The sequence below is a fragment of the Syngnathoides biaculeatus genome, chromosome 5 (assembly GCF_019802595.1).
Source record: "Syngnathoides biaculeatus isolate LvHL_M chromosome 5, ASM1980259v1, whole genome shotgun sequence".
In the NCBI taxonomy this organism is placed as follows: domain Eukaryota; kingdom Metazoa; phylum Chordata; class Actinopteri; order Syngnathiformes; family Syngnathidae; genus Syngnathoides; species Syngnathoides biaculeatus.
In genome coordinates, this window is record NC_084644.1 from 10917489 (window position 1) to 10927454 (window position 9966).

The 9966-nt window shown below is 43.4% G+C and overlaps 2 protein-coding genes across 10 annotated transcripts in view; one reads left to right on the forward strand and one right to left on the reverse strand.

Moving 5' to 3' along the window:
• tmod4 (tropomodulin 4 (muscle)) overlaps window positions 1–4200 on the forward strand; it is a 58660-nt gene extending 54460 nt beyond the window's left edge. For all 7 annotated transcript variants that reach the window (XM_061821368.1, XM_061821372.1, XM_061821369.1 and 4 more), the window contains 6 exons: window positions 179–271; window positions 351–481; window positions 702–809; window positions 898–1041; window positions 2628–2772; window positions 4035–4200. In XM_061821368.1, the coding sequence (XP_061677352.1) occupies window positions 179–271; window positions 351–481; window positions 702–809; window positions 898–1041; window positions 2628–2772; window positions 4035–4057 (644 nt within the window). In that variant the 3' untranslated portion in view covers window positions 4058–4200. The remainder of the gene's footprint in view (window positions 1–178; window positions 272–350; window positions 482–701; window positions 810–897; window positions 1042–2627; window positions 2773–4034) is intronic.
• Window positions 4201–7156: 2956 nt separating this feature from the next.
• On the reverse strand, window positions 7157–9920 carry scnm1 (sodium channel modifier 1). 3 transcript variants are annotated; one of them, XM_061820074.1, is made up of 8 exons: window positions 9604–9920; window positions 9122–9192; window positions 8937–9025; window positions 8617–8711; window positions 8431–8534; window positions 8252–8349; window positions 7790–7913; window positions 7157–7709 (listed from the first exon to the last, which is right to left on the reverse strand). In XM_061820074.1, the coding sequence occupies exons 1-8, from the start codon at window positions 9655–9657 to the stop codon at window positions 7580–7582; spliced, it is 765 nt and encodes a 254-aa protein (XP_061676058.1). In that variant the 5' UTR covers window positions 9658–9920; the 3' UTR covers window positions 7157–7579. The 3 variants fall into 3 exon arrangements, with proteins under 3 accessions (XP_061676058.1, XP_061676061.1, XP_061676062.1); XM_061820077.1 differs by lacking the exon at window positions 9604–9920 and adding an exon at window positions 9370–9597; XM_061820078.1 differs by lacking the exon at window positions 9604–9920 and adding an exon at window positions 9370–9429 and having other exon boundaries at window positions 9115–9192.
• Between the last annotated feature and the right edge of the window lie 46 nt (window positions 9921–9966).

Here is a 9966-nt window from a genome sequence, read left to right on the forward strand (position 1 = left end):
TCAATCACACTAAGATCATTATCTTGACTGACGGACAAGTGGTGATGAAGATTTTTTTTTTTTTTAAGCCTCTGATCTGAACGAATGGTCTCTTCGTTGCCATCCACCTTCAGTTGATGGCAGTTTGAGGATTCGACTCGCCAATTAAAGGAGAATGTAATAATTCTTGCCCCTGCAGCCATCCTGGGCATGTACACACTGATGAGCAACAAGCAGTACTACGACGCTCTGGGCACCACCGGAACCATCGCCAACACGGAGGGCATCAACAGTACGTAGTCGCTCATGTCAAAAAAGTGACTTTGCTTGCGGCGCTGGGAGACGATCGATGTCTTCGTCTTGCCCGTCAGGCGTGGTGAAAGGAGACCCTTTCAAGATCTTCCCCGACGAGCCGCCCAACCCCACCAACGTGGAGGAGACCCTGGAGAGGATCCACAACAATGACAGCAGCCTGACCGAGGTCAACTTTAACAACATCAAGGTTAGAGTTAGGTTAGTTAGTTAAACCCTAACTAGTGCTGTCACGATCAGATCTCTTTCAAATCGATTAGCATAGAGCTATTTTGTTGAGTACTCAAATAATAACCCTTCCACCCCCCCAAAAAACATTAAAACCTGCCACAGTCCATTGGGACTTGCTTGCAACTAGCTAGATAGGACTTACTCATAATTTTGTCACACCTCTACCTGATGGTTTTTAGGACATTCCCATCCCGACGCTGAAGGAGATCTTCGAGGCAATGAAGGGAAACTCTCACGTGGAGGTTCTGAGCATCGCCGCCACCCGTAGCAACGACCCCGTGGCCTACGTGAGTGCAGCGTCTTATTGCGACATCAGCAATATGAACGGATATCAGGTTTTACCAACTGACATGGGTGTTTGTATTTGTGCGTCAGGCGTGCGCGGAGATGCTGCAGGAGAACACCAGCCTGCAAAGTCTTAACATCGAGTCCAACTTCATCACCTCGGACGGCATGATGGCCGTCATAAAGGCCATGGCCAACAACGCCACGCTTGTGGAGCTCAAGATCGACAACCAGGTCGGACATACAGTACAGCGTCGGTTCTAGACCACAATCCGTTCCAGAAAGCGGTTCGAGAAGTGAATTGTTCGAAAACCAAATTGATATTTCCCATTACAATCAATTGAAAAAGAATTAATCTGTTTCAAGCCCAAGAAAATTAGGCTATTAACGCTTTTTTTTTTTAGCTTTTCCTGATCCTAAACTGCATAGTACAAATACATCTCTAGTTGAAATACTTTGTATCATAAAATAATTTGGGAAATATATATTTTTTGCTTAAAATGTATGCTTTAGTAGTAGAGTAGGCTAGGCTGGGAGTGCATTGCCGTATCTGGAGCAACTCAGCCCCCAAGTTTTTTGTATTGACAAAAATGCAGAATAACTTTAAACAAGCAATAATGAGGTGGGGGAAAAAAAGCAAAGAAAATGTGTTTTTTTTTTTCTCCAAAAAGCAACATACAAAAACATTAACCCTTTCATGGGCATGGTGGCTATTTTTTGCCTTATTGAGATAAAACTGTCCTAACAGGCCAAATCAAGGAAATAACACTTCTTTTTCATTTATGGTTAAATTACATGATAACTTTACTAATTTATAATCTCGTACCGAAAATGCGTATTGGGTTTTCTTAGTAAATCGTCCCAAAAAACAGAATCAGAATCAGATTAAAACACTTAAACATTTTGATATACTGAACGATATAGTGAGTGAAAATCATGATGTCGCAAAAATGGGACGCTGCCCACAAATGGCTTAACTCTTAACCCATTAGTTACCGAGTTATCGAAATCTTTGAAACAAAACAAAAATGCAGAAATGCTAATGGAACAGAGCATTATTATCGTTCACAAGTAAAAAGCAATGCAAAACTATCAACTATCAAATCTCTTCAGTGGGGGTGACTCGCCCCCTGGAAGTTCTTTTCTTTTTCCAAAAGAACTTATCTAGTGTCACTTCTTTGGAGCCATGATTGGGAGTTAACAGTCATTAAATGTAGCTACCGCGACACATCTGCAGACAGAGGTTGCGTTATACCCAATAACAAAGCTCGTCGTGGGTCAGCTGGCCAGGCCGCGCGCGCTATGTTATTTCCGGGTTTTTTCGGGGGCGTTCGAGTGCCGATTTTCGTTTGAAAACAGAAGCAAAAAAATCTCTAAATTTTCACTTGAAAACCTATTTGTTTGAGAACGGGGACGTCCGAGAACCGAGTATTCACTGTAAGTGCACCGGTCAGCACGGCGGTTAAGTGGTTCGCACGTCTTTGTCACAGAGCTGCAGTTTGAGGTTTGAATTTTGACTCTGACATTCCTGTGTGTAGATTGCGTGTTTTTCCACCCACATTTTGGAATATGCACGTTATCTTAATTCAGGAGTCTAAATTGTCCATCGGTGTGACTGTGCGAATGCTTGGTTGTCTGCACTTCCCCATATAATGGCTGGCGACCAAACGTGCCCCGCTGATCTCACCAAAAGTCAGATGGGACAGGCTTTAGGACAACCGCTGTAGAAAATGGATGATTGGAAGTTACTCACAGACCACTTGAGGATTACTGTAACATTGATGACATCGATCCTCTCTCTTGCGCTCTCTCGCTCACAGCGACAGAAACTCGGCGACTCTGTGGAGATGGAGATCGCCGCCATGCTGGAGAACAACTCCAGCATCCTCAAGTTCGGCTATCACTTCACGCAGCAGGGCCCGCGCGCCCGTGCCGCCATGGCCATCACGCGAAACAACGACATGCGTAAGGAAAAGCACGCGTCTCCTTTCGGTTCTTTCAATTTTCAATTGGCAATAGGATATAAGAGGCCATAGAGTGGCTGATCAAGTATTGTTATTATTATTATTATTACCGTAATTTCCAGCCTACAAGCCGTGACTTTTTTCACACGTTTATGCGGCGCTAGCGTTAGCGCACCTGGTTATAAGCCTCGGTACACAGAAAGAGTTTAACGCCAGCACATATTTATGTGGTGCTAGCGTTAGCGCACTTGGTTATAAGGCTCCGCACACGGAAAGAGTTTAACGCTACCACACGTTTATGCGGCGCTAGCGTTAGTGCACCTGGTTATAAGCCTCGGTACACAGAAAGTTTAACGCTAGCACCCCTTTATGCGGCGCTGGCGTTAGTGCACCTGGTTATAAGCCTCGGTACACAGAAAGAGTTTAACGCCAGCACATATTTATGTGGTGCTAGCGTTAGCGCACTTGGTTATAAGGCTCGGCACACGGAAAGAGTTTAACGCTACCACACGTTTATGCGGCGCTAGCGTTAGTGCACCTGGTTATAAGCCTCGGTACACAGAAAGTTTAACGCTAGCACCCCTTTATGCTGCGCTGGCGTTAGTGCACCTGGTTATAAGTCTCGGTACACAGAGAGAGTTTAACGCTAGCACACGTTTATGCGGCGCTAGCATTAGCGCACCTGGTTATAAGCCTTGGTAAACAGAGTTTAATGCTAGCACACGTTTATGTGGCGCTAGCGTTAGCACAGCTGGTTATAAGCCTCGGTACAGAGAGAGTTTAACGCTAGCACACGTTTATGCGGCGCTAGCATTAGCGCACCTGGTTATAAGCCTTGGTACACAGAAAGAGTTTAATGCTAGCACACGTTTATGTGGCGCTAGCGTTAGCACAGCTGGTTATAAGCCTCGGTACAGAGAGAGTTTAACGCTAGCACATGTTTATGCGGCGCTAGCGTTAGCGCACCTGGTTATCAGCCTCGGTACACAGAAAGAGTTTAACGTGCGCTCTTTAGGCCACGAATTACGGTATTTGCCTGTTATTGTCTCCTGTCTGCATCCAGGTCAGGATTGCGAATAAAAATAAATATAAATATTCCGTTCCTAGTTAAATAAATGAATAAATCATTAACCACGCACACACTTCTTCCATTTTTAAGTTTTGATAACCAATTGGAAATTAAAACGTACAACTAGGACTTGAATTAAAATGTTCTGACCCGTTTGGCCTCGCCGTGTGACTCAGATGCTTTTGTGTGTTTAGTTCGGCAGCAGCGGCTGAGATGAAGAGTAGAAGGACACATCACTTGTCACACGCAGCATCTTTTTTTTTCTTTTTTTTTTTAGGACATGTGACATGATGATTCATCTCATTTGTGGGGGGAAGGAGCGTCTGTAAATACTTTCAATAAAATATTTATTCAAATCGCCTTTGTAAACATTTGTACACCTTTTCATTGGGTGTTTGTTGAAGGCAGTAACACACGCAAAACAAGAGAGGAATGACTCACAATTTTTTTTAAATGTCCAGCGCTTACACAAACATGGATGAATAAAAAAAGTACAGTCATTATTATCAAATAAGAAACTTTTATGACCCCTCCAGGGGCTATTTAAAAAAATAATATTTGAAAATAAAATAGCAAAACTTATTCTGAATGATGTGATTTCCATTTGCATTTTTAAAATTGTTTGAAAAAAGTGAGATTTTATCTTATCTACATGTCACACTGTCCTAAATCGATGATTTCCTGACAACGTTCTAAGGCACAGGTGTCAAACTCAAGGCCCAGGGGGGCCAGATCCGGCCCGCTGCGTGATTTTATGTGGCCCGCGAAGGCAAATCATGTATATCAACTTCCATGATTTTTGTGATAATCTGTAACAAAATTTCAAATTGTCATATCATAAATGAGGGCGCACAGTGGCTCGACTGGTGGAGCGTTGGCCTTGGAGTTCTGAGGTCCCGGGTTCGGTCCTGGACCCACCTGTGTCGAGTTTGCGTGTTCTCCCCGTGCCGGCGTGGGTTTCCTCCGGGCACTCTGGTTTCCTCCCACATCCCCTAAAGATGCAACATTTATTGGACACTCTAAATTGCCCCGAGATGTGAATGTGAGTGCGGCTGTTTGTCTTCATGTGCCCTGTGATTGGCTGGCAACTAGTTCAGGGTGTACCCCGCCTCCTGCCCGTTGACAGCTGGGATAGGCTCCAGCACTCCCCGTAACCCTCGTGAGGATAAGCCGCAAAGAAAATGGATGGATGATGGATGGATATCATCAATGATAAAGTTGAGAGATTGCAAGCACTGTTGTGTTACCAAACATGAACAATAGTTGAAAAACCCGTTCCGATTCAAAAGTAGTTCATTAATTTCATCCGTAAATATCACGAGAGCAAAGATTTTCATGGATTCATAACGGCCCTCTGAGGGCAATCGTAACTACACTGTGGCCCGCAACAAAAATGAGTTTGACACCCCTGTTCTAAGGTTTCACTTTAATCACCGAACGCGCCTTTAAGTCGTTCCTGATCTTCGCACTTCCCACGAGCACCTGAGCTATTTTTACCCGCGCGGGGCGCAAAGTGATCCGAACTGCCTGGCTTCGGTTACGGCGTTCCGCATAGAAGAGGTTTGTGCCCTCGGCGCTTTACGGGTACTAACAGCTGCTAACCTCTCAGGAGTTCCACAACGTGGCCTGCATTCCCTTCACTTCGCCACCCGCCATGTTTTTCACATTTCCTCTCCTTACACCGCTCTGACATTTTCAGTTTTGCAACAATTTAACATAAAATGAGCTCTCAACACTGCTTTTTTTTAGTATTTGTGAAGTAGTTACTAGGGGGTAGAAATAATCGCTAAATTGGCAACGTTGACTCTTCCTTTGCAACATTGATTTCACCGCCATGTTGTTAGTACTGTATAAAAAGTGCACACAAACCTGCAAGGAAGCCCCTTTACTTGTGAAAGATGCTGGAAAAAAAAATGAACTTTTCCTTTCAAGACAAAGCACAGAAGAGCAGTTGAACGTGCCCAAGATGACCGGGCGCAGTGAAAGGCATCCTCCTGGACGCACGGCGCTTTCGACGCATTAGTGGCATCGAGAGGCGCGTCCGGCCTCAGTTGTCCTGACCCACGCGTGCTTCTGTAATTCGCCGCCGCTTCGGTGAACGCGATGCTAACCGGTGGAATCCCGAACCAAATTAGCACCCGAGCAGCTAGCACTCTGCAGGTTTACACTTAAGCTGAGGGGGGATTAGGTCTGAGCTATGAGGGGGTACGCCAGTGGAGCCACAGATTCGCCATACTTGCCCAGCACAAGTGTCAAACTGAAGCCCCCCAGTGTACATGACCAGTGAAAGCAAATTAGGTCTACTTCAAATATTTGGATTTTTCAACAACATAAATTTAAAAATTGTTGCATTTTTAGTACACACAAGTAATTTTGCTCAAATATGATATACAGAATAACATGTAGTGGCAATTGTAATGTAATTACAAATTTATAAAAGAAAAACATGCACATGTAGAACTAGTGTAGGTGGTTTTTTTTTCATGTAAGACAGAACTCAACAAAAGGAATGCATTGGATGCTTTAATACATGTGTTCAATTTGTTCTGTGAACAAGCTCTCAACTCAAAACTATATGTATACGGGGTATCCCAAAAAATGTATACGCACTTTAAATAATATTTGTAAAGCCTTTTGCAAGTTTAAAATTATTTGAATTATAATAAGTTTACAATTATGGCGGCAAGGTGGATCAACTGGTAAAGCGTTAGCCTCACAGTTCTTAGGTCCCGGGTTCAATCCCGGACCCCCCTGTGTGGAGTTTGCATGTTCTCCCCGTGCCCGCGTGGGTTTCCTCCGGGCACGCCGGTTTCCTCCCATATCGCAAAAACATGCAACATTAATTGGACATTCTAAATTGCCCCTAAAGTGGCTCTTTGTCTCAATGTGCTTTGCGATTGGCTGGCAACCAGTTCAGGGTGTACCCTAACTCCTACCCGTTAACAGCTGGGATAGGCTCCAGCACTCCCCACGACCCTTGTGAGGATAAGCGGCTAAGAAGATGGATGGATGGATGAATTAAGACTACAGCAATTCATTTAAAACTATACCATGCAAAGGGAAAGCCATATATGGACAATACCCAGAAACGACCAAGAGCTCATCTAAAACGAACTGATGCGAAGTGGGGAATTTTGCGACGGTCTTATTCAAATTATAATAATCATCAAGTTTACAATTATCATTGAAATGTATGGCAATTCCATGAGTACATAAAAGCCTCCCAAAAAATACAAATATTTTGATGTTCATTCACAGGATGACACTCTATAAGATTGTACTTCCTAAAAAAACATTCAGTAATGACAGAATTAAGTCAAATAAGATGATTTATTTTTTGCTTCGATTCAGCCGAGTGACGCACGCCTTCTGCGTGAATGTAGGAGCCTAAAACGTCTTTTGGCTCGCCCTGTTTCATGTGTTTTGCCAGTTTTGGTAGAAGAGATAGATTGCTGAAAATGTTGTTGACAGAAAAATAATCGTGTCAATGATTTATTGAGCAGTGGTACGTGTTCCCCAAATCTGACGGCAACTTGAGAGCCGGTCAGCACCCGCTTTCTCCCTGAAGTCCATCACAGTTACCACGACAGACCGTGATAAAACTTTGAAAGACTTGAATATGGATGAAAATCTGCCAAAATGATGTGTGGTATCACACAATTAGCGTCCAGTTTCATCCCCTCGAGTCACGTCTGAGCCTTTCACAGAGAACGGGGATCAAAGTGTCAGCGTGGGGACTTCATGGCCCTTCACAGGAGTCCCCTGAAGGCAGCGCGGGAAGCGACGGAGGCTCGTCGTCCTCGTCGGAGTCGAACTCCACGTCGCCGTCTTTGACCCAGCGGCCGCTCGGGTCCCGCAGCCATCCGTCGCTACGGGTAGGACGAACACCCTTAAGAGGCCATTCGTGTGTGACATCGCCGAGACTGGCAGTCAAAAGGAGGTTGCGTACCTTTTCAGTTTGAGATAATGCTCCAGCTCTCGTCTCCTCTGGGCCGACATGGCCTCGGATGCCGGGTCAGCCGCAGCCCGGGGACGCCCTCCTGTGGTCTTAGATGAGTGTGACTGGTCGGGACCTGCAAGCAACCGAGTCAGGTTTTTCACTCTTATGAGAGGGTCCAAAAATTAATTATTTAAATCCCCCCCCCCCCAAAAAAATTCCCCTTTGCTTCTAGAAAAAGCAAATGACAATGACAAGTTTTATTTTTTACTTTTTGCTCTTGTTCCTCCCCTTTTAGAGTTGCTTGTTCTTTTTTTCCTATACAATATGCAAATGTATTTATCGCATAAGATTGAAGGTTTTGTATTTGGTTGTATGGAACCGTTCATAATTCCTCCAACAGGAATATGCTTTGAACTCCTTCAAAATTGCTCGACCATTAACTCAGATTGATTGCTAAAATAAAAACGTTACCTGACGTGCAGTGAACCGCTTCTGACTTTTCAGGTCCACAAGGTGGCGCTGTATGTTCGAGTAGACTTTTGCTGCTCACTGGCCCTTTTACAGTTTTGCTGGATAAACAAAAGAAAATACAAACGTGTTTTATCATTTGATTTTTTGTAAGCTCACATGAAAAGGTGCTCGAGGCGTGCCTGGTTCTACGATGGCAGCTGTTGTACGGGCCGGTCCTCAGCAAAGCGTGATGGGTCAGCTTCCGCGTTTGAGCCAGTAAAGGCGCTTCTGAACTGGATACTTCCTGAGGAAAAAAAGGGGGATCTTACCTTAATGGAAAGTAAGTTCAAAATCGCAACTTAAAAGTGCAGTTTAGAGTCACTCACCTGCTTCTGGTCTTCAGCTTGGATGAAGTTTTCTTGTTTCCTTTTTGTTATTTCATGCTTCAGCTGGGCCTTCTTACCATAAAATGCCTTTAAACCTAAACATAAACACATGTATTCTATTCCATGATTCAATTCTCATTCCAAACACATTAAATGCATCTTTTGTGTCCATTACGATACAGAAAATGGATGATGGGCAACTTTAGAGTTGTCATCTCTCTGAAGAAACAACTCTGAGGATTAGGTTTGCAAACAATACATATCCCAAATTAATTTGCAAGTTTATCCCAAAGATTTGTGGTAAGATATACGTAGCTCACCTTCTAGATGCCTTTTGCCTTTCCTATGGACTGTCAGCATATCGACGGTGTCAAACACGGGGCGGTATTGGCAGACAAGACAAGTATACCTTTTAAAAAATAAACATAGTGTGTTAGTTGTGTATTTAGGTTAGCTACAATGGCTGCAGTCAACGTGGTCGGTCAAGTTTGTGTTTACATTCCACCTTCCATTGCTCAGAAGTGCTGCTTCGTCTTCTGGAATAAAGTTAGACAGAAGATCTGCGACGCGACGTTTCTGGAACAACAAGAAAATTAAAAGTCGGCTAGCAACAAACTCTGAGTATTACAGATCCCCCCCCCCCTGTATTTGTAGTTGAATTTAAACGTCAGTTTTGCTAGCAATAAATTCATTCAGCACACTGTAATATGGAATACGACTGGCAATAAAACACGCTATCGTTGTAATATTTACCTTGAGGATGTTCAGCTGACTTTTGTCGTTGCCTTCGCGTTTAAAAGACATGATTCTTTTGCTCAAATGATGTATGATCAGTGTAGTGAAAGGTTAGCAACCTAGCTAGCGATCTAACCTACAAGTACTGTGGCGTTCAATGTCATAGCAAATAAACTATTTTAGTTTTTAAACTTATTTAATACGGATAGCGCCCAGCTTTTGTGTACGTTAGAATATTATAAAATTACTCACGTAATTTATTTTTTGTGCTACTTTTTTTTTTAAATATAACAGTAATGGGTTCATTTATCACAAAGGGTAACGCTTGTCTGTGAATGCATCATACGCAATGCATCATGGGAACTGTCGCCCATATGGCAGCCATGACAACATTTTCTGTTTGGCTAACGTGGCACCTTGCTATTAAACACGTATCTATTAAAATAACATCAATGTTATATTTCATACACGGAAAATAATGATTTTCACCTGACTTTCTTTGTTAGCTTTTCATCTAAATGACATAATTTTTTTATGAAGTGCGGTTGTCAGCACATTAGCAGGCGAGCTAACGTATTAGCTAGCAATCGAACCGACCAATAATGTAGTCTTTGC